This window comes from Lepisosteus oculatus, chromosome 7 (assembly GCF_040954835.1).
Source record: "Lepisosteus oculatus isolate fLepOcu1 chromosome 7, fLepOcu1.hap2, whole genome shotgun sequence".
In the NCBI taxonomy this organism is placed as follows: Eukaryota; Metazoa; Chordata; class Actinopteri; order Semionotiformes; family Lepisosteidae; genus Lepisosteus; species Lepisosteus oculatus.
Genome location: NC_090702.1, coordinates 30,159,742 through 30,184,419, shown reverse-complemented (window position 1 = coordinate 30,184,419; position 24,678 = coordinate 30,159,742). Strand labels below are relative to the sequence as shown.

The 24,678-nt window shown below is 36.0% G+C and overlaps 1 protein-coding gene across 4 annotated transcripts in view; it reads right to left on the bottom strand.

Moving 5' to 3' along the window:
- Nucleotides 1-1,508: 1,508 nt before the first annotated feature.
- The window catches only part of prickle1b (prickle homolog 1b), a 47,796-nt gene continuing 24,626 nt past the window's right edge, over nt 1,509-24,678 (bottom strand). For 2 of the 4 annotated variants that reach the window (XM_015338999.2, XM_015338998.2), the window contains 7 exons: nt 12,222-12,404; nt 8,653-8,766; nt 7,860-7,997; nt 5,474-5,677; nt 4,847-5,033; nt 3,885-4,748; nt 1,509-3,299 (listed from right to left, as the gene is read on the bottom strand). In XM_015338999.2, the coding sequence (XP_015194485.2) occupies nt 2,374-3,299; nt 3,885-4,748; nt 4,847-5,033; nt 5,474-5,677; nt 7,860-7,997; nt 8,653-8,766; nt 12,222-12,392 (2,604 nt within the window). In that variant the 5' untranslated portion in view covers nt 12,393-12,404 and the 3' untranslated portion in view covers nt 1,509-2,373. Of the gene's footprint in view, nt 3,300-3,884; nt 4,749-4,846; nt 5,034-5,473; nt 5,678-7,859; nt 7,998-8,652; nt 8,767-12,221; nt 12,430-19,178; nt 19,472-24,678 lie in introns of those variants that run through there. The other 2 variants (XM_015339000.2, XM_015339001.2) reach the window with 2 other exon arrangements.

Genomic DNA, 24,678 nt, shown 5'->3' with positions numbered 1-24,678 from the left:
TTTTATAGTGGGTTGATACTTTGTGTAACAATATAGTCAGAACCTTTATTGTGTTGTTTGTGTTTTACTTCCCCGTGGGACCTACAACTATTGAGGGGAAATAACATCTAATAAGATGGGGCTGCTACATAAGTACGAGTACAAAGTAACTCAGTTACCACACGCATTTCAAATTATCTCAAAAGTGCTTAATTGAACACATCTCTTAACTGGTCAGTTTTGTTGCAAAGGCATAGAAATTATTGGTTTGATAGAGACCCATAAAATCTATTGGTCTGTGGCTCCTTGGGACCAGGGTTTGCAATCTGCAATACATGCCTTAGATATATAAGCTGATATATACCAGGTAGGTACGGTGTGACCTTCTTTCACTGGAACTGGAGATATGTGGGGAAATGGATACTGCAAGACCCAGAGGCTTATTTTGAAGCCTATTTATGCTAGCTTGCCGATGTCAGACTGAACCCTTAACACACCTCCTCAAGCAGAACACTCAAGTCCGCTCCTCTAAAGCAGTGGATAGATGCCTAAGGAAAAGAATTAAAAGGGCATTTGTTTTCAACTCATGACCCATTTCTGTTCTCTCAATCTGTAGTATAATATGTGATCTTAAAAAATATCAACACATTTAAATATAGTCTAAATCTTGAGCACAAATAGACTTGGAGAGCCAGCATGAAAAGCTAAGTTCAAATAGTCTTGTTTGCTTGTTATCTTGATTAATAAACAAAACCATTTAAAAGTAAATGTCTAAAATGCTAAGTGACTACTCAATTTTATTTAATCAGCAATTAAATTGATGAATTAATATAAAAAGTCCCAATACTACATTGCACCGACTTGAATAGGTTCATATCCATGTCTATAATTAATTACCTTTTATTACCTCCGTTTTTTTCCCATTTCTATTAAATGTAAAAAAGTGGTTGTCAAAAATCTGAACTTTACACAAAAAACAGTAAGAGACCCCAAATATTACTTTTCATTGGGTTTAAAAGACCAATTTCAGTTGTAATCAGGAGCCATTAATTACAGGACATAGATCTGTATAGATCAGCAAAATAATTTATAATTTTAAAGACATTTTAAATTGTTTAAGATGTAAATGACATTTAAATGCAAGGGCATAGCTTTTAATTCTTAAAAGCTTCATTATTGTGTAGTTAACTTGAATTAGTTTGACAGCATTAAATTAATAATAACTCCCTTTTATGTTAATTTTCATATCCATGTTGATACTTCAAACATCCATCAGACAAACTCGTACGCGAGTTTTTGAAATGAAATGTGAAAACGTACGGGAGGTCATCTTTAGAGAACCTAACATTTTGCCCAAACTAATACTTGCATGACCATTTTAGTGTTCTTCTAATGATGCAGGCAATTCTGTAAAGACATCCAACTGAGTTTTACCAGTTCAATATGAAATTTCTTACTGTAAATATTTATAGAGCTTTTTAAGTCACATGAAACTGAGATGTTATTTCAACAAATGAAAAAATCAAAAATTGAATTATCATGTCAGTTTTTATTGTCTTTAGCCATGTGTTCCAGTTTTTACATCTATACAGAATACATTGATTTGTTTACAACATAATATGACCCATAAATAAAATAATGCAATCTAGCAAAGCAGTTAATGCAGAGGTGTGGATGAATGTCCCCATCACATACTCAGGTAACCTAATACCAAAAGAAGCAGTTAAAATGTAAATAGCAAGAGTCAATATACATCATTGCTGGCATCACATTACGCTTTTAATTTTTAAAACCCTGATTGACAAAAGTGGAGTTCTTCCTATCTAAGAATGCAGCTGGCTGCACTTATAATGCTATTTCTTAACAACAAAACATAAAAATGTCTTTTGAAACTCAGGGATATAAAAATATCAGTTTTAAAATCTTAACTTTACAATATATACATTAATATTTGCACCATTAAATTATGATAACAGTTAGTTTCTAAATGCTACATCATAAATACACGTTTTGGGGGAAATTACTATTATGCTGCCATTTGTAATTCATACACTAAACCTGCATCACTGTGATGGTATGTGACTTTAACCTTATCTATATCCTTGGATAAACTAATTAGGACATTTTGACCCAAATTGTGAGTATATTGAATTGTCATCTACTAGTTTTTCATGGCTTTCCACTGCAATACTAATCCACTTAGAAGCTTAAGCAATGAGTGTAAACATGATCACACAAAAGAGCAGAGCTACTTTGTAAACAATGTGCCAAATCTTATCATCAGCAAGTTACAACTGAAAAAAGACCTCCTTGATATTCAATCAGATTCAACTGAAATGTTACAAATGCAAGAAGTTCACAAGAATAAGTGTTGAACTGGATGGATTTATAAGCCTAGGAAATTATGCAATTTTTGCCCTTATGCCCTTTTTTCTTTTTTGATTTAGTTGTCCTTGGCCCGAATGGGGGCGAAGGTAATGCTGATGTAGGACTTGAAAGGTCATCTGTGTAATAATGGTATCTTTGCTGTCTGGGTTGAGGGATAGGTTGACCAAGAAAATACCCCTCTTCTTCTGAATCTGAAGAAGAAGAGGAGCAGGTTGAACACCAGGAGTCTTCATCACCATACAGGCCAAGGAATTTATCCACCACCTGGTTCTGCAGTGCGTAGTCTGATGTAGCATGGGAGTACTGTCCGTACATCTCCTGGTTGGGCAAATAGGCATGCAGGTCTTGAGGACACTTAGCTTGCCCAAGCTTCTCATAATCTTCATGGAAGTAATTGCGAGCCCTGTCCTTTGGATAGCATTTCCGGTCTGTGGCTAGGTGTAGTGCATTGTCTGAACGGGACTTTCGGCTCCTGCGCCGTCGGTGGTGGTGGTGGTGGTGATGACGAGGATGCTGGCTCTGCTCCTCAAAATGATAAACCCGTCGGCGAGTCCTTTCACTCATTGGGGGCTGGCGAACCTCTAGGTCCTCATACTGTCCATTGTCGATGACATCATCAGAAAACTTCACCTGCTGTGGCCTGGAGTGTGACTTGGACCTCCGTAACACTGGCATGTGGATTGGCTTGGGTTTTTCTTCTGGAAGGCATGCCTCCTCTTCTTCTTCCTCTTCCTCCTCCTCCTCCTCTTCTTCTTCTTCTTGCTCCAGCTCTGAAGTCAGGCTTTTCAAGGAATTGGCACTCCTGTGGAGCATTGAAGAATTCAATGTCCCCATGTTGCTCATTTTCTCACAATCCTCTGTTTCAAGCTCTTGGAAATTCTGTAGTGAGTATAAGGATGGCCTCTGCTTACTTTCCCCATCAACCGAAGCCCCTGTAGAACAAGAAGTGTTCAGAATTAATTTTGCTTTTCAAGACAGTGCATTGTTACAAAATATACAGTTACAGAAACTGCAAATTGTAAAGAATTAAAATATATAAAATATTATCTTGGTAAATACAATGCAATTGCCATTAAAATATAAGATTGTATATTGCAATTGGCCTCAAAATACATAGTTATTAGTGTTGTTAATGCTTTTATCCAAATTAACTAGCATATGAATCCAACCCATTTATTTGGTTTCAATATCAACTGTATGCATTATTTAAAAATGTACAGACAAAATTATTTTAACTGGTGATGACAAAAAAAATGACATTTTTAACTAAAAATGATAAACCATTAAAAAAAGCTAATGTTTTCAAGCTGTTCTGTTATTTTGAATGAACTTGGGAGAAAGAAATCACAAAGATGCATGCAGTTATCCAATTACAATTAATATTCCAAAGATTATTTTCCCATTTTTTCTGAAACATAACATGGTACATAACACACAATATCCATTAGTCAGACTGTCTCATTGCATAAATGGTTTAGTTAATTTCTGTAAATAGATATCTAAATCCAGATCTTTACCAGTGATATTGGAGAGTGCTAAAGAATCCATGGAATCCCTCACACACTGCTCTGGATGCTTCAGTTCATCAGTGATGCAGTCTAGGGAGCCATCATACCACTGCTTCTGCTCATGCTTATAACTAGCAGCACCATGATCCATCTCAAGCTCTTGAATCTTTCTGCTGCTAGCTGGTCCTGGGTGGCTACCATAAGCTGAATCCCCCAAGCCATCCTGTGATTGAACCCAGTACATATCTGACTGATACTTCTTGCTGGCCAGACTTTGTATATTTCCACTAGCTTTTAATTCGGACTTAAGTTTCCCCTCTGTGTCAGACATCCAGAGTTCTGCTGCTCTTGTGTCCTCTGACTGTTGGAAGATACTACGATCCCCAAACTTTAGAAGCAGTTGTGTCATGTAGTCCTCATGTTCTACCCATTCTTCATGGTCCTCTGGTGGCTCTTGCTCCTCCCGATTCTTCCAAAAGTGATCAGGAAAACTAGCTTCCTGCTGAGACAGACTGAGGTCACCCAGTTTGCGAGACAAGGTATCATCCGCATTGCCTGAAAAGCCAGGGAACTTGTAGTTAACAGCAGGGGAGAACAACAATGACTGACGACACTGGTCAGCAGACCTGCTGCTTTTTCCCATCCGTACACTACGTCGGGATTCCCTTGATCTTGCTGACTGAAAGGCAGAATCTGAGGAGTCTGAGGCATGAATGTCTTCATCCAGGCTGCAGGCTTTGGAACAGTATATCCTTCCTTGTTTAGGTAGAAATGGACAACCTAACAAGGAGGTCTTGCATTGGGCACAGCAGAAACAAGTGTCGGTAGCATGCCAGTGTAGGCCATCATAAGTCATCTGAGCATGGTCCACTCCTGCATAAGAAAATGAGAAGAAGCAATGCTTAGCTTCCTTTTTATTGAGCATACATGAGTTATCAATTGTGTGACAACAATGAGAGCAAAAGACTTACCAATGTGTTCTCCACATGCCTCACAGTACTCCGCATAAAGAGATTCAAAGCAGCCACAGCAATATGGACGCCCATCTTTCATGATGTACCTTTGTCCACCCAGTACAGTCTCGCATTCAAAGCAGGAGAAGTGCTTCATGTGCCAATGCCGACCTTCAGCCTCTGTGCACTCATCAGCAAAGATAATCTAGAAAGCCAGAACACCTCAATTACTTTTTTTATCTCAAAAGTATTCACTGAAATAGCATTATATGTAGCTTAAAACATGTCAGATACAGCACAAATTATTTTTCACTGTTTTTGGTCAAAACTATAATTGAGGTAAAAGAAAAAAAGGTAAATCAGTTATATGGTATATTCCATTAATGCACTTACAATAATGCTTTCTGAACAAAATATCAGTCAACATTTATTATGAAATGCTTGCCAACACTAGACCTTAGAAAGATGTGGTCTGATCATCACTGCATACAAATGAAACACTTGCTGTAGGAAAATAATGCCTGCAGCAAACACAAAGCAACAGTTGCCATGTCTGTATTTTTTTAGTTTAATGATAGAAAACACACTACAATAAAAACCCATTTACACGTGATGACAGGATAGTATAGATATAATTTGTCTCACCTCATCACAAGCAGAGCAGCGGGGTTTCAGGAGCTCGGCATGATGCCTGCCACAGTGAATTTTGCCATCCTGGTAGAAGTAGATGAGGTCAACCAAGAGCTCGTTGCAAGTCGAACAAACAAAGCATGCTGGGTGCCAACACAATCCAGAGCCTGCCCTCGATGCAAACACTGCAATTTCTCCTCCATTGATGTTTTCTCCACACTTTAAAAAAAGGAAACATTAAGAGATGTTTAACCACACATTAAACAACATTAAAAATATATAAGTGTTGACGTTTTCAGAGCTGTAAGAGTGAAGAGCATCAACTGTCTCATCCTTAGAAATTCAATGATTTCTTATTTGATTTGTTTTCATTCATATTTGCCCACTGTATTGTTATATTGATAGTACTGCCAAAATACATAATGCACAGTTGTTCTCCATTACAGGCTTGTACAGCTTCAACTCCATGATTGTGGGTATCATACACCATGGAGAAATTCTGCAATCAAAACTATGACTTTCCCCTTTAATTCTGTTCTGATATCCTACATCTGTTAACTGAAGAAATTACAACCACAAGCCCCACACTTTTTCAGTTGCACAGGTCTCTTTTTAAACATTCCATGGTGAGAGACAAATACTCTCACTGTTACTTTCCCAAAGTGGTCAGCTTTAAGATGGAAATAAAAGACAGTGAAGCAGAAAGAAAAATATCAGCTTAGGCTAGAGTTAATCAGAAAATGAAGGCCATATGAAGAGAAGCTGCCTAGATGTGTTTTGACAGGATTCAGTGGCTTTCCGGAGGCAACTTGTGACCAATGTATACACACTGCAGGCACATTACCGTGTCTGTAATGCAAATATATTAAAACTTATCAAATTTAAAGGTCTATTTTAGACCTCTATTCTACATGGACTGCTTTAAAAAGCAGATGTCTCCTAATTCTTATGTTTTTACTGCCCTAGGTCTTGAAAATGGTGGCTTAATGGTTTAATAGATCATTAATGGAAAATGTATAGACAAAGAAAATGATAGAGAATCCAGAAAGACCTAAAGAAGTACAGAGAATACGCTAAGGTACACACAGTTAAAAGGATAACGGAAAAGCCAGGAATATTATTCATAAGTATAATTATGGGATCCATAATCAATGCTAATAGCATTTTAAAACGTAACAATAGTGAAACAAAATCAGTCAAGTGTCTTGAAGATATAAATACTTAGGTCTGTTTCTGAAGTTGAGCAGGAAATGGTGTAAGTTTTCAAAGATTATTTTATTCAGGTATTCTCAAAGGAATAAATAACATACCGCGTTAAAAATAAAAACCCAGTTCCACTTGGTTCCAAACAATTTCATCACATTGAAGAATGAGCTGTTAAAAGGCCTAGCATAACTTCAATCAAACAAACTTCTAGACCAGACACATTCACAGACTCCTCACTAAGATATTTCAATCGATTTTTAGGGGAGGAGATGCATCTACTGTTGGGTAAATTGCAAATATAATGTCAAATACATTTGTAAAGAGGTCACAGCTGGGGATATTATAGACCAACCACATTTATCTCAATTACATTTAAAGTTTTGGTGAAGTTTGAGAGATAGTTAAGTACAATCCATCTCTTCTAGGTCCATAACTAGAATTCTGTGAGCAAGTAGCTACTGTTGTGGTAGATTACATCAGAGTTATGACTTGGTACCTTCGGACTTAATACCTTCGGATATAAAGTACCACATGAAACACTAATCCTAAAGCTGAAGCAAAAAAAATTCCAAATGAATGCATGCACCAGTGTTGCCAGATCTTTGTTCAGAAATTCTGTCATTTATTCACTGTTTTCTGGACTAGTTTAAACTATTTTGGAAAGCACAGTAAAATACATTAAGTACATTATCCATGTCATATGTTTTGGATAATCAGAAAATCACAAACAGTGCTGGAATAACATATGACAACAGCTGCAGCCTTAAGGCTTTAAACAGGTCAACACTCAGGACTTCAAGATCAGCAGCAACACTAGGACTCAGGAACAGGAGTGAAAAGTTTGGAATCAAGACCAGATATTTACACAGAGGTTTATGGGAGTCTGAAACCTAAGTCTGATGAGTAGTTGAAGCTAGCTTGGTGGGATCATTTACTAAACAAGTGGATGATTTTTTGTATCTTATTTAGCAACCAAATAAGCAAGATCAGATTATCTCCTCATGATATCATAATATTGGTAAAGTGTTGTAAGAGAAATATGAAAATGTTACCTAAATGTACTTGACCAAATGAAAATGTTACCTAAATGTACTTGACCAAATGCTAATGTGAGGGTTGCAACAATAAACCTTATGATCAGCTGGTACAATTGCAGGTAAATCTGACAATTTATTAGGAAAAAGGAAATACACACCTGGTCACAGATTGTGTGCATCAGTGCTCTTGGTAGCATTTTAATGGTGCCTCGCCCCAGTGCTTCTTTCTTGCGCTGCATACTAAACATCTGTAGTTCTTTCTTTTCTTCTTCACTGAGGGACTGGCAGTATCTTATCTAAAAGTGGAGGTAAACACAATATATTACACTTGAACACTGCAAAATGTGTCATTGGAGCACGACTTATATAGGCACCCACATGAAGGATTTATGGAGATGCTGGCACAAAAAAAAGCGCATTTCAAACCAATTCTACACCTTCACAACAGGACATTTGCACAAACAAAAAACAATATTAAAAGAAGTGTTTGAAGTGTTTTCATTCAGAATAATGTATTTTAGGCACAAAAACCACACTACACTATTACATTCTAACATAGTTGAATGTGCATTTTAGAGGAATATTCTCAAGTATTTCACACACAATCATGCTAGGAATGCTAGGAAGCACGTTTTATAGGGATTGGCTACTACATCATAAAAGCATCTTGTCAAAAGTATTATTGTACTGACTCCCACTATTAGAGCAAGAAACAATGACGCTCTCTGTTACAGCACTACACATGTCCCCACATAATCTCTCATAGAAAAACATAAGCACAGCAACACAGTACTACTGGCACATCACCTTTAGAAACAGGATTTAAACCATTAAATGAATTGGACATCCAGACATATCTCTTAAGATTCGTCTTGTAGAAACCTATTTAAACAGAGTGCCTGCGGAGGTTTTTGCTTGCTTCTTTTTGTCTAGCATTTGCTTTGGTCTTACTTCATTATCATGAGGTGGCAGTTGGTACAGGAGTTGCTTGATACGGAATTTCTCTCCAGGGCTGTTAATATAAGGAACTTTTTCCTCAGGTAGGCAGGAAAAATACAACTGCACCTACATAAGAGAAAGAAACAGATAAAAAGTTTACTGGTATGTTAAAAAAAAGTTTAACAATGGCAAAAGTTCGTTTCCGTGAATTTTGTGGGAGTGTTCACATCATTAAGTTGCTTCCATTATGACAAGAGCCACAAATGGTGAATAGCACACTATTGGCATTTTGAACAGGATGCTACTGTTTTAACTGCTGTAATGCCACATTAACCATAAAGGCCCATGACAGATTTTATGAGCTTTAGCCATTAGAGTGACCAGATAAGGGAAAGCAGTGGACTTGCATTGTACCTGATATAACAAGCACCCAGTTGTTGAACTCATCTTGTGGAATGCATTTTAAACTCACAATTGTGGTGGCAGTGGTGGGGGAAGAGTGTGAAAAGCGGCGTCATAAATTATGCACATTTAATGCTGCTATTAGCTCCACCTTCCCCCTCTCAAGCTGGACAACAAGGTGGCTAAAATTCTATGTTTCACACTGCAATTACTGCACCTGATGCGGAGGGAGATAGCTGCTATAAACAAATTAAATTTGCCTCATGTGTTTTACACTTTGGGAGGACAAAAGCAGTGTGTTTGGTTTTAGTGGTCTCCTGTTGATCTGACCCATCCCCTGTATCAGTCTTCATTGCTTCCATGTGTGCATTTACAGAGAAATTGGACTCCCCCCACCTCACTTTAGGAAAGTTCAACATCTCCTCCAGACACAAAGTTAATTCTGTTTACCGATTGTAAAAAGGCCCAACAATTTATTGTTACAAACCTTGTTTGCTAGGGGCACTTGTCAATAATCACTTGCACACTACAATGAGAGTGTCATTAAAATATACATTTGCTGTAGCTAAAAGGCTCTCCAGCTGGCGGACAAAAAATAAGGATAAAAATACAAGTCTGATTTACCTGGTCTGATTTACCAACTCATTAAAAATTACAAACAAAACCTACAAAAGGATTTTGCATTAAAAGAATAAGCTTGAAATTCAAATGCAAATATGTATTCAAGTCAAAAATGCTGCAATTCTAATGCTTCTCGATATACATTCATATATATTTTCTAAAAACCTTTTATAGAAGAATGTTATTTGCATTTACTTTTCCAATCTGCATTTGATAGGGAAAATTGCTGCTATATTTTAAAATTATTATCCCAAGTACTTCTCGGATTTTTATCAAGGATTTACAATGGGTGACTGAACATGCTTACTCTGAGCATATTATGTGCTGTGAAGTGTATGTCAAGTTAGAACTATTGCATAAGGTTAAAAAAATAAAATAAATAAATCAAACAATGGGAATGATTTACCGACAGGAAGAAAATCTTATTTGCCAATTGTTTATTATAGTTAATAATTACAAACAATATAGACAAAGCTAGAGTGGCCATAGAAGTGTTTTCAGTCAATCTTGAAATTGATATAAAAATTGTAATACAATGCAATAGTTTTCTTTGTTCTAGCCTAAGGTCAGGAAGAACTAAAAAATATTATAAAGCACACCACAAAAATAAATGGAAAGTTGTTACTAAACTTTTTTTCCTCTCCCTTTACAGGAAAGCCTTAGTGAACTTAGGTCTTTTTTCAACAAGAGAAACACCTGGATCATGTAAAACATAAGACTCTAGAAAACAATGAGAACAATGTTGTTGTAGACCAAAGCTTTATTTTCAAGACTGAAGGAATGATGTGGGCTTTTACATTTTTCTGCTAACATCACCACCTGGTTAGCTTCTTTTTAACTGGGGAAAAAACACCCAATGCAAATTAAAATTACTCTGCTTCACCTTATATTTGAAAACCACCGCATGTTCCTTTTCTTCATATACCGATAGTCTCTAAGCGGGATGATAAAAACATTTTCAAAGTCTGATGACAGATCTATTACAGAAAAGCTACAGAAGTCAGCCTCATTGTGTTCTGTGTCCTCTTCCCAACACCTAATAAATTCTGTTTTCCCAAGCAGCTATATACAAGTATAACCAAAGGCAAGATCTACCTACTCTTAAATTAATAAGGTCAGGGCCCACTTTCAAGGCTACAGTAAATTTTGAATGTTAAACTGAAGTTAAAACCCCAAAGCTTGGTATTCTACTGTTACCTAACTCAGCTAAAGGTTAAGAGCTTGACCTTCAGCTGTGCCAATTAGGCTAACTTCTAAAGTCCCCTCTAGGTATGTCATGAACTTTTAAATCTATGGATCTGGTGGCGTTACTGCTCATTTCAACACACACTTCAATGTACAACGGAATCTATTTGTTTTTTGTAAGATGTCAACACCCTGTCAGATAGTTTTAAATGAGAGAATTTGTTTACATGTCTAAAGGTGGTAGTATTAATCCATTAAGTATAATCTGAAATCTTTTTTTTCTCTGATCATATCTGATTTTCTCCACGGTTAGAACCTCAAATTACTGCATGAACAAGATACATTCCTATTCATACAGGGTATACCTTACACCCTGCTGGTCTTCAGAGTTAACACTTGATAACAGCTATTCTGGAGCTGACATTATCTTGTTTTCTCACTACATTAAGTTCAATAATTGTGATGACTCAAGGCTGCCGGTTACCAAAGAGACCTGCAGCAGTATCTCTTTTAAAAAAGGTAAATGGAGCAAAGCACCAAGAACCTGCTTAACGTCCACAGTGATTTTTGGATTCATTAAATGGATGTAATGTAGGTGAACATGAGGGTAGGAGATACAGTATTTGAAACAAATATTATAGATTGTAAAATAATAAAATAGGAAACACTTTTCACTATATCATTTAACAAAACTACAGGTTTTGTGTGCCTTTATTTGATTGATCATGTTATGAATCTTACATGGAGCCTAGACAACTAGTTCTATATTTCAATGATTATTTCATTTTAAGTGAATTCCAGTATTTTGTTATATCTTTTAGTTTTGTGATGCTTTTTTGAATAAATATTGCCTGTTTTAAGAGAAGGTTTTGGAGTATCTGCAGGGTAAAATTGTGAAATACTGGTTAGGCTCTGGACTCATAACTAGGCAGCATGTTCAAACTGTGGGTTGTTACCTTGAGCAAGGCACTTAAGAGTGCTCCAGTAAAATGAAAAATGAGAACAAATGTAAATTACTTTGGATTAAGCATCAGACAAATAATTACAACAATGCTTGAAGAATCTATGAAGACAATTGTCTAATCTGACATTTTTTTTCTCCTTCACAATGTGGGGAAACAATAGAATGATAGGACACAAAATTGTGGAAATTTGATTTAAAAAATGTTATCAAAATTGTACAGTGCATTAATCTTACCATTTAGAAAAAAGGTAGTTTTGCAGAACATTATTTTCACTCCATTAAACTCTTTGACATTTCTGTGATTCAAAATATTACAACACCATCCACAAATTAAATTAGGATGAATGAATGGTAAGCATGGTGTACAGCTAATAGGTACACAATTAAATAGATAAGGAAATGATCTTACTTGTTCCGGCCTTAGGCCAGGAGGAACCCAGGCATATTCTTCCAAAGCACACCCCGAATCGTCGTCAGATGTTGAGCTGCGCTGGAAGCCAAAGGTAAGTTTGCCTACTTGCTGCTCCATCTCTAATGGCAAAGCTCCTTGTTGATAAGTGATGGGGTTGTCAAAATTCATGAAGGAGAGATTCTGTTCACAAACAAAAAGATGCCACCTATTAGAAAACAGAACACCAAGCCATCAGAAATGTGATTATGAGCTCATCTTTTCATTACCATAGTCAAATATTTTATGTGAATTGTTCAAGAAACATTTCCAGAACCCCAATATGTATCTTATCAATAAATTACTCATCTCTCTTGCTGACTGGAAAGAGCAAATATATCCAAGAATACGTGATTTTCAGTAGCACTTTAAATTGTCTAAGTGAGATTTGCCTTAGGTTTCTAGGCAACCTTCCTGTTCTTATGGAGATAATTTGCCTATAAAAAGACACAACAAAAAAGCTGAAGCGACTGCTGCAGTTTTACTGTTTCACTGCCAGTCTCAGTGTATATCACCAAATGCATATGTTCATCTTCACAATCAAATTAATGTGTGAGTTATAACAGATTTCTATGGTCCATGATAATGTGTTACCTTTGAAAAAATTGTTGAATACCTAAGTAATCTGTTTTATCATAGTGGATGGGTAATAAAACAAATCATTTTGTGTCCTTGCTAATATTTTAATAAGCAGAGTTGACAATGCCAAATAAACAGGTTATTAGATAGTGACCTAAAAGCACAAGACTTCTTGTGTTCTAAGAACATGTTTAAAATTGTTTAATGAGAATACATTTTCCATTTCAAATCTTTATATTTTCATTGTGATTGGGATATGGAGTAATATGGTACAATACCCTTATTATAACATTTTAAAACCATTTTTATTAAATAAGCTTAAATATGTACAACTGAACAACAACAATAACAGCCTTGTGATCCTCACTTTCTGTAATATTTTAATAAGGAAGTAAATTTCAGAAGCAAACCTTTGGCTGATGGGTAGAAATTCAAAACAGAATATTTAACAGTTACTATGTGATTTGAAACCTTTGTGTTTTTGAATTGGAAATTCAATCATATAAAGAAATACAGTAAACAATATTGCCTGAAGACTAGAAGGCCCTTGATTAATGAGCTACATAATATGATATTTAGACATAATGTATGAAAGGCTGGTTGTGCCATCACACAGAAAGGGTAGAGATTAGTCCATAATGTTTTGCTAAGGAATACATAGTCTTAACAGCTATTAGTCTTGGATTTTGCATAACTGTTCTAGATTCACAATGACTACTTAGAACATATTTCTGTATATGTAAATACAAGTCTCATATGCAAAACTTTAAAAGGTTTTTCTTGATTAAAAACTTGCTGATTATACACAAAATCTACAGTTCCTTCTTTCATTAAAATGTAGTCAGCATATTGTTCTTACACAGAAGTTTGAAGTTGATATTAAAGCTAACGGAAACATTTGATTATATACACCTACGATTTAAGAAAAAAAAATCTCTTGGATTTTAAACATACCATTATTTTTATACATGACAAATGCATCAAATAAAACTGACTGAAAATCACTTCAGTTGTTCTGAACCACTGAAGCATCAACAACAAAAGTGATATAAATGTTAGACATACAAGTTCTGACACAAAAGCAGGCAAGACCTACTCAACTGTCGTATAGTAAACATTACTTAGAAAACTATTCGATTATAGAATAATGTGAGCCTAAAATGCGCAACCATGACAACTCTTCTACCAACATCATTAAGCCAAGTCACAGATGTTTATTGGTTTTGCAAATTTTTCTAAGTTGCACAGATACCAAACATTTCTCAGGCAGTGTAACATGGGAGCTTATGGAATAAATATCCCCACAGCAATGTCACATTCTGATCCCTGTCTGCAGTAAAAAGTTCAAACCACTACATAATAGTGAACTTGATAAAGCAGGAATTAGTGTATACTTGAACTAACAAGGGGTTCTCCCTTCCATTGCTGAAGTAAAATGTGTGATAGCACTGTATGCAAGTACTCATTAAGATTTTCCCACAATGTGTTCTCCCTTCTGTTGCTGAATCAGTGTGTGATAGATAGCAGGTCGAGTGAAAAGGGATGCTTTTGCAGTTGTGTCCATTTCTCATGAGATGAGATGAGATGAGATGAAGCTCTTAAGAGAGGCCCTTCAGAGGGGCCAAGACAGTGTCCAGCAGCCACAATCAACAGCAAGAACACAGCTGAGAAAACCTACCAACCCCATGCGCTGACTTTGAAGAGCAGCCAGCCTGATGGGTTTCAACTGAAATCCAGCTTCTGGAGGTTTTTTCACACAAGGCCACTTTTGAAGTGTCAGCTGCAGTTTCTTGTTTAATGACTTTTTCTTTGTCAGATAGCCTTACATTGCCTTTGACATGTTGGCAATGATTAACCATTCCTTAGACAGCAGCTACAGGCTATTCATAAAACTGGGCACTGAAGTCAGATAGCAGATACTTGTTACATGTGACGTGTGAAAGGCATGTCTACTGTATTCAACTGCAAAGGTGTGAAATTTAGCAGATTTCTACTGATCATTCATATTGTTATATACTAGATTTTAGTATTCCAGGTTTGAAATAGCCTATATTCTCTTTTTAGTTCTTCTCAATATTTGCATATCTAATCTCCATTAACTGTTCTGATAATTACAGCAACAGAATTAAATATCTTTGGCCTTTTTATCTAAAAGGATTAGTGTTATCTTTGCCTTCTTTTACAGTCCTTTTGTCCATGATAGCTAACCTTTAGTCATTCCATTACAGAAAAAAAAACAAAAAAAAGTATTTTATTGGTATTAATTCACTTATCAGTCTACAATAGCTCATGCAATTTCCTTCCCTGGGTTTTAAATGAAGGAGCCAATATGTTCGGGCTTTTCATCATTATCTTTAGTTCTGTATACAATGTGTTGTGCAAAAATGGAAATGGAAAGAACAAGGAATGAAAGCTAAAGAATAAGCCTTATCATAACCCATTCATCCATCCATTTGCTAACTGCTTGAATAGGCCAGTCCATCATGGAGCACACAAAGACACCTAAGAGGGGCACCATGATGGCGCACTGGCTAGCTTTGCTGCCTCGCAGCACTGGGGTCCTGTGTTTAATTCCATACCTGAGGCACTAATGTACATGGAATTTGTACTTTCTCCCTGTGTTTGTGTGGGCTTTTGCCAGGTGCTCTGGTTTCTTACTGCAGTCCAAAGACATCATGCTGGTGGATTAATTGGCTCTAGGTGTGAGTGTGTTAGTGTCTGAGTGTGCCCTGTGATGGACTGGCTTCCCATCAAGGGTGTATCCTGCCTTACGCATGTTGCTTGCCAGGATAGTTTCCAGTCCCCCTTGACCCTGAATTGAGCTATGCACAATCACCTGATTTGCATATTGTGTTTCCTGAATGCATCTAAAACAGCCAGTGTTGTGGCCAGTTTGGATGGAATTTATAAGACAGGAGGATAAAAATTAATTGATTAAAATGGAAAAACTTTCATTAAATTCATCATGGGTTTTCTAACCTTTTTTGAAAATTTACTTTTTTCACGACTGTCAATTGAACTCTTGAGTGATATGAGTATGGGAAATGTAAGAATTACCAACTGACAAATTAGTTCAATAGCAAATTGTAAATACATAAACCTAATAGAGAAATACAAGTACAGATTTTGGTTTCATAATTATACGGAAAGGTTTAAAACACTGGGACTAACCCACTTGTTTAATTCTCACTCTGTAATTTCCTTCTTGAACTGAAATGAAGAAATGCTTTGCTAATTTTGCCAGGTAATACCTTTGTGCTCTTAAGATCATTTCCTAAGATACCGCGGGCAATCTGCACTTTTTTGGAGATTGAAACAAGATTAGGGACGTCCTGCTAATAAAACCTAAACATATCTCCTTGGCTATTTTCACGTCCATTGAGCTTCAAATCCTGTAAAGTCACCAATGAGCAAGTACAAGAGGTCATGGACTGTATGGTCAGTTCCTGAACACCCCCACACCCTTACCACCTCCTGCTGTTCTGCAGACCCCTGTGGGGCAAATTGTTTAACAACCTCTCTTTTGTAAAACCGCTTGTTAACATGGCTTTGGGGAATACAAGATGCATATCACACAAATCCAACTACAATGTGATTGTAGCCTGAAGCCAGTGGTGCTGGGAATGACAGGTGATCAGGTGATCAGGCTCAACTATTGAGTTGTATTGTAATTCAGCATCAAACAATGGCAACAGTTCAACAAAGGTATGAGACATGAATTCAGAGACTTACAGGACTTTGCACTTAGTTTATAACCTGCAGGCCTCCATAACACTTGCTTCTGTCTTTGATAATTAAACGTAAGCCACATAAGAAAACAAAAAGGGATTATTTCTTGAGACATAACAGACAATCTTCCACAAGGCAACTGAGACGAATGCCTAATTTCATACTAATTTCATGTCAATCACCTGTATCGCATATTGTGTTTTCTGAACGATTATAAAATTCCTGTTTTAAAATTGATAATGCACCCAAAACAGCCAGTGTTTTGGCAAGTTTAAATGTTTGCCATAACACCTCAGTTCACTAGCACACGATCAGGGTACTATTAAGGATGTTTGTAGTCAACAAAATAAAATAACTGGAATGCACAAATACAGTATTAGCTTGCGGATAAAAACACATCACAGGGAAAGATAAAAGAGGCAATTGTCTTCTTCCAAAGAAAAATCACCAGCATTTGTTTATAGCTGAAAAATGAGATAGGTCCATGACAGAGGTCAGAGAAATGGTCAGTGCCTAATTAAATTAATAGCGTGTCCACCTTTAGTAGGGATGCCATGATTATATCACAAAGCATGAACCATTGCACTGTCAATTTCACCCATGAAGGGATAGATTTCAAGCACATGAAGACATGCTGCAATTGCGTAGTGCTAAAATGTAACCCCAGGAAAGAAAAGGTCATAAGACAATATTTCCTTATTTGAATGCCCAATCTATACCAAAATAATAAAAAAACAGGCAGAAAAACTCTCAGATTTCATTTTTGGTATAATATATATCTTTTTCCTGTACAAAAATAGCTGTTAAAAGATCTCATAAATGTATAAAGAATTAATATAAACAAAATGAATCACTGGAGTTGTTGAGTTGTCACATTAGTTATGCAGAGAAAGTGTTTTTTTTTCCTCTCGTCAGAATGACAATTAAGAGTACAAAAGGATCAACAGAGGCTCTCTGTGTACCACAGCTCTCTCATATTTCACTGCTGTCTCTTTATATTGCAATAAAACAGGATGAAATACACCAAAAAATAGTGCTCCTTTTCAAGATTCCTCAACATCAGTGTTACAATAAAATTTTAAGTTAAAACAAATTAATTGCCCTAGCACATAAAGTCTTAAGAAATTGAAAATTTCTGTAAGAGCTTTTTGTGCAATATCACATATTCCGTCCAGATTTTTTTTTCCGTTCCACTGAATATTTCTATTCTAAATGCACTAAACATAGGACGAAGCCAAAGAAGAATTTCATTCCAACATACACAAGCACTCAAGTTTCACCTTGTCACCTGCTGGCAGTTAAACAACATGTTCCTTTGTTAAAAGACACATAGGCTTCATTTCAAACAAGCTCAAAGAGAAAACACTTTTAAGAAGGCATTTAAAATGTAACAACATCTGAGTTGTATAAACAAATTCCATATGTAATGCAGCCCATATGCTGACAAAGTCAAAAGGTTTGCATTGGTTGACATGGTAAAAAATAGTTGTTAATGCAGGAAAAAGAAAACAAGACTATTGAGCTGGAATCCTTTTATACTTGTGTCTCACATAGCATTTGCTTTTCTACTTAATTACAGGGAAATCAAGTTCTTTCTCATGCAGTATTTAAAACCTCACAGGAAAGCATAGCTCCCAACAAAAGACAAACTTCAAAGAGTAAAATGTTTTGACTAAATATGGAGGAAAAAAGAAAATCACATATTTGTATTTCAGATTTTGGGTTCTAATGAAAAATTCCAGATTGGGAGAAACCAAACAAAAACAAAGGTTCCATATTCCATAATACCATATGGGATGTAATTGTAAAATCACAGTTATCATTTTACAGAATATATTTTTATAATAATCACAGGAATTCATAATTTACATATTTGGAAGAGCCCTTAAAATCAGCAATGACTAAATGATGGTCACACATGGTAATCCTGAAATGAAAGGATAAGGGAATGCTTTTGGCAGACCTTTAAGAGGTAACTCAGTGCCAGCAAAAATCCTTCATTAAAACTATTAATTCAAGGCCAAATCACTGGGGGGGGACTAACTCTAGAAATCAGTCTACCCTTACAAAGACCACCTGCATATGAAGGATTCATGAGCCCAAAGACAACTTGCAACATTGAGAACATGCATCCACTACCCAGTTCTGTTTGAACTAGACAAAAGTGTTACTATTGCCTTGTGTCACTTTGCATACTGGACTGAGCACTTCAGGTTTAGTCACCTTTAAATCTAGCCCCAGCAGGCCTTAATATCCACTTCAGTTAAACCTGACCTGGTAAAATTGTTTATAATCTGTTAGTAGTTCATGACTTGATACACAATAGAGCTAATTATATATAATGCATATTATTACACAAAGCTCATAAGACAACAACATATCATTATATGTGATTTAGTATTTTATCCATTCATTTTTAATTGCAACTATGAATTCACAAAAAACTGCAACAGTAATATCATGGCGTGGTGGAGAAGACTTACCAAAATGTACTCAAAACAAACTTTACATTACCAGATGGAGACGTTTTACAACTCTTATATGATAAACTTACAAATTGTTTGAGTCTGAAAATTTCTGTGCCAGTGAAAACATGCTGTGGAGTCTTACCTTTACCACTGGCTCTGCTCCATACGCAACAGATTAAACTCTTCACAGGTATTCCTGTACTTTCTTCCAGGTAAACTGTTAAGAGCCTTGCTGCATGTCCAGAAGGAAAGCTCTTCTTGGTTTGACTGGGCCAAGCTGCTCTTCGTCTGGTTTTAGACTTGTAAGTCCCCCCTTTAGCTGTGCGTTTTGACATGCATGCTCAAGCTGTCACCCTACCCACAGCCCGTATCAAAAGACAGACTAGAAAAACACTCCTTGAAGGAAAAGAGCAAACCAAGATGACTACCAGCACTCTGAACTCCCCACACCTCCAGCCTATGCAGTGAACCCTGCCTACTCCCCCTGAGCAACAGCAGAGGAAGACCCTCCCATTACATTTCAAACACATCAATAGCCACTTTCAAGTAAACTGCCCGGGATACTTCAGGAGGGTAAGAACAGTTAGAACACCAAAAACACTACAAATTTTAATCCTTGTATTTAATAAATTTCTAAAGCACAAACATACACAAATACAATTCTTATGTACATAAAAGCTTACCAAACAAATGTCTTATTTTCACCAGTTGGTAGAAAATTTTCAGCACTTTTAGAAGTCAATTTTTGCAGTTTTATTTCCAGTATCCAAGTATTCAAAGTTCTAGTGACATATTTTAAAGTTTAAACACACCGTATTAAAATTAAACCTAATATATCTTAAATATTAGGTCTTTAATATCTTGTCATTTTTAAAGGAAAGCCAGATTTTGATTTTGGCTTCTTTTTAAATAAATTATTTTTTTTCTTCTGAAAGTAACAGTTCCACTTATCTGAAAACCTCCAAAGACATTTATTTTATTTTGGTTGAAAAAGATTCAAAAATAGATTAATCCTCAACTCATTTCCCCCAAATTTTCTTCATTTGATTCAAGTCATTCAGTAGCCAGTTTTTCAAGTACATGGACCAAGGGATGGAATTATAATTCTCTGGTAGAATTTTAAACACATCCCTTCTCTCACAAAAGTCTAAATGAAGGTCTCCACTAAAATTCATCTAACTTCCCCAGATAACAATGATGTCAGCAAGTCCATACTATTGTGCCAGAATAATTTAACAACTCTCAACTGAATCTGAAGAGGTCATTACCATATGAATCTATAACTGTCATCCATACCACATGTTAACCAAGCCTACCAGGACAAGACTACCAGAGATAAAAGATTTGTATCTCTTAAAAACAGAAAAGGAAAACATTATCTAAAACCGGACATACTATCATCATGGCATGTACTGAACCAAGTGATTCATTTAATATTCATAAGGATGAGTTCAAAAGCCACACTGCCAGCATTTAAAACCAACTTGACAAATTTGTTGTATTACCGTTCGGCCAACAAAAATCCTGGTTACAACCATAAAATAAAAAGAATAAAAACGAAGGGTACCTTTGACTGCACCTTCAAATCTAAAACAAAACTTTACATGGCTAATCTGTCAGAGTTTAACAAATTAAATACCACTAGAAAGAATTGTTTTTTGACCTGATAAACTGTCAATACAGCCTTTAAGAATGAAAAACATCACCATACTATGTCAATAGAATTATCTTTCTGATGTAACACATAAAAAAAAAACTAGTTCCCCATGACTGGAAAGAACTTCTATTAAGGGAGAAAGCGTAAAATAAACGAAGTACTAGATTTTGATCTGCATGATTTTGATGGTTAAAAAAAAACATTTGATATATTTCTAAAGTTTGGTTGACAAGTATGAAAATGAATCAGGAACATGTCATAGATTTAGATGCATTTTCAACAGACAATGGAATGATATTAGTAATTCAGATGTGCTTGGCTTGTGGCCAGTGACTATGGAAGTCTTTCAAAGAAAATCCCCAAAATGGGAGGGACAGATGACCTTGCCGTCTCTTTAATTTCCTTGGGAATTTCAAAAGGTGTAGCCTTTCCTGTTGCTTTAAAAAAACGTTTCACTACCCCAATCTAAGTTTCTGTTAGTCATTTGTGGCCAGCAGACAGCTTCCTCTGCTAAAGTGGAAATGTTTTACTCTACAAATAAGGTGTATTTCCTTTTTTCCCCAATTTTAAGAAAATTCTCCTTCCCCAGGGAAGTCATTATATGTGATAATTTATAGTTTACTGTATTGCTGGGTCAAAAGAGTCAGTGTTCTCTAGTAATGAACGCATCTCTCCTCTTTCTCATTGAGATGTCCACAGTTATAGAGGTCATATAACTAATGAGGGATTTATTCAGTAACCCCTGCCCCTGCCAGACAAACATTCACAGCCCTTCCCTGTCTAAAATGCCTCAGAGGATTCAACTGAATGTCTATTTAAAGTTCAGAATAAGCATGCAAAAGACAAGGCAAAGGTATGAAAAAAACAAAGCACTTTAAAGATGGACAAATACAAGATCTGTAGGCTCTACATGTTACACAAAGAACTTTGTTCACTTTATATTTTTCAAAAGCAATGGCTGTAAAGATAATAACTAAAACTAGAAACCAGCAAGCAGTTTTGAAATGTTACTAAACTTGGAATTAGTTGGCCAAACACTTTTTTGTGTGTAAAACCAGTTTGCTGTATTTGGTCCAATATCTGGTGGTGTGCTTGTGTGGGCATAAAAGGCATTTGTGCAACCTGTGAGGTGCAAGTCTCGATGAGTCTTGATGAAACCTGCTCAGTCTGAAATTCAATTTGCACAGTAGTTCCCCATGATAGAAGTGGTATACATTTGCAGAAAAGTATAGCATGCACACAGCTGTCTTGGTCTAATCAGGAATCTCTTACTGCAAAATATAAACATGCAATAAAAATATACAATTTGAAATAAATGATACCTACTAAGTATGCACTTAACTGGCCAAATAGTTTTTCACAAGAATAGTTTGTGGTAGAAGAAGAAGCATATAAATAGAACAAAAATGGTTGTCCGGAATTCATCCTGGTCTAAACAATCATATTTTTCCTATATTTTACTTGCACTTTCATTGCAACATAATCTGCTGTTTGTTGGTCATTGACCAAACAATTTCTGAAAAAAAGTGGTTACTGGTATAGGGTTAATTTTTGCTAAGCAAGTAATGACATGTTGTGGACTCCCAAGTGTCACAGCAATACTTCTGGTGCATGTCTTAAGCACATTTTCGAAACCTTCCAAGTTTCAATTCAACTGGTGGAATGATTCCTAAGAAAGCAATACTATGAAGTGTGAGGAAAAACAAATGTAGGTCAGATAACTATCCTGATTTGAAAAGGAATCATATTTCACCATATGCAATCATTCACTATGTTATATTGTACTTAGAAAGATACCAATCAAGTCTGAAAATAATTGGCTGTACAGTTTTTGCTCTGAAGTAGTTTATAAAACAGAATACAGATTAAAAAAGTGGACAAAATGACAGTCAAACCATAGTCCATTCTGGTTTATACAGGAACCCTATCTATCAGTATTGTAATTCTAAATCCATTCAATCACAAGTGACGTTTCTGAGGTATTATATGCTATTGGAGAAAATTTACATGTTTTCCCATTACAAATGCATTATTTTTTTTCCAAATCCATGTTTTACCGTGGACACCACACAACATTCTAAGAATCTCATCCGCTGGTATGTCTCATATTTTTACGTAATTCTCTTGATCTCAGCTTGGTCAGGTTCACAGAATTGTTTGCAGCTATGTGACTAAAAAAAATAATGTCCACTATCGCAAGAATAGAAGTTTTAATAGAAAGCTAACTGTTGTAAATTTATTGTAGGCAATATCCATTGTTAATACTGTCTGTATAAATTGATCATATGTTTAAATTGACGTCATTGATGTATATATTTTTTTCCATTTCTGGCAAGGAATCTAGGAAATTCCCAGGTGTATTTGCTATTTTGACCAACAGTTTTATGTGTTAAGAATTTCTCACTCTATTACAGTGCCTTACGAGTACCTCTCAGCATGAAGAAATTACCAGATACTGTGAAGGATTAAATAGCAGAAATACAGACTTTCTCTGCAGGGTTCCAAGGAACTCCAGCCTACTGTGAAAACCATTGTTGCAACCAAGAGCACAAGCTCATTCACAAGAGGCCCAGGCATAAGCCAAAGTCACGCTCCAACAGGAACTCTCCTTTGTTTTGGTGAAGTTTAAGAAGCCTGTGGTTTGCACTCAGCTATATTATCATTGAAAGGAGGGCCAACCTGCATCCTGCCGAGACTTCATTCCTTACATTTAAATATGAAAAAGGCAAGTGTCAAAAAACACTTGTACATTCTTTTTAAGATAAATTCCCCAAAATAAAAAGAAAGTTCACACTGGTCAGTCATATTTGTTAAATTCCTGGCCTTCAAGGAGATGGAGCTAAGAACATTCATATGTATGACATTTGTTGAGTGGTGGGTCCCAACCTTGGTCCTAGAGGATCACTGTGACTGTAAGCTTGCACGCTTTCATTTCAACTGACCTCTAAATCTCCAGTGTTAAATGGTGCCTTTAATTATGCTTGTTTGTTTAGATTTGTTTCTACACTCAGTCATGTGTTTCACAATCTCCACACTTCAAGGGTAATGTCTCCTACAGACACAGCAGCATACAGACAGTTAAGAAGTCTCTCCTCAACTTTCTTACCTTACTGTGTAAACAACTCTCAGGTGATCCATTTATAATAAACAGACACAAGGGGGATGACAATGCATCTACTCTTTCTCCTTCTGCAGAGGTCCAGTTGGTTAAATCTTAGGAAATGCCCCAGAAATTACAAAACTCATTCAATTTTTTAATTTTTTAAGAGCTGAAATCAAGTTTTAGAAACATGACCCAGAAGGAAAAGATTAAGAATATTAAGATTATGGTGGAACAAAAACTAGAAGACTATCTGCCCCAAGGAACAGGGTTGGGAGCCAATGTAGTAGAGCATATTGTTTTAGAATTTTAATTCAAAATGGCATAACATTGCTAAATGTTACATGTTGTACAATGGAATAAGACATTAAACAAATACAGACAGGAAATTCATCAATTGCCTAAAACTGTGTTCAGAAGTTAAAGAGTTGCTAGGGGCCTTACTAATAAGTACAGACCTCAAAGCTAAACAAAGTAAAATAATAAAATTCATCCAGGACTTACAGGTATAAAATTGTTTTAAAATTAAATGTATTCTAAAGCAGAAAGGCAAGCACTAAACCACCTTTTCTCGAGCATTGAAATGCTCTAAAAATTATAAGTTGGTCATGGGCTGAGACATCTCTCAAGTGTGCTCGACTTTCAGCAACTGTACGACTAGGGAAGTTATGTGTAAGCTGGCCTGACTCCTGGGTCACCTTTACCCATCATATTGCCAGTTAAAACATGTAGAAAAGAAGTCACTCCCAGTAAACAAAATGCATATCAACAACATTATGGCACTGGAAAAATAACAGCTTTTTAAGCAGCACTTGCATTTGTTTTTATAAGAAGAATTACAGTTGTGTAAAAATTGTCTTTAGCAACAATAGTTAGGGTTTTATA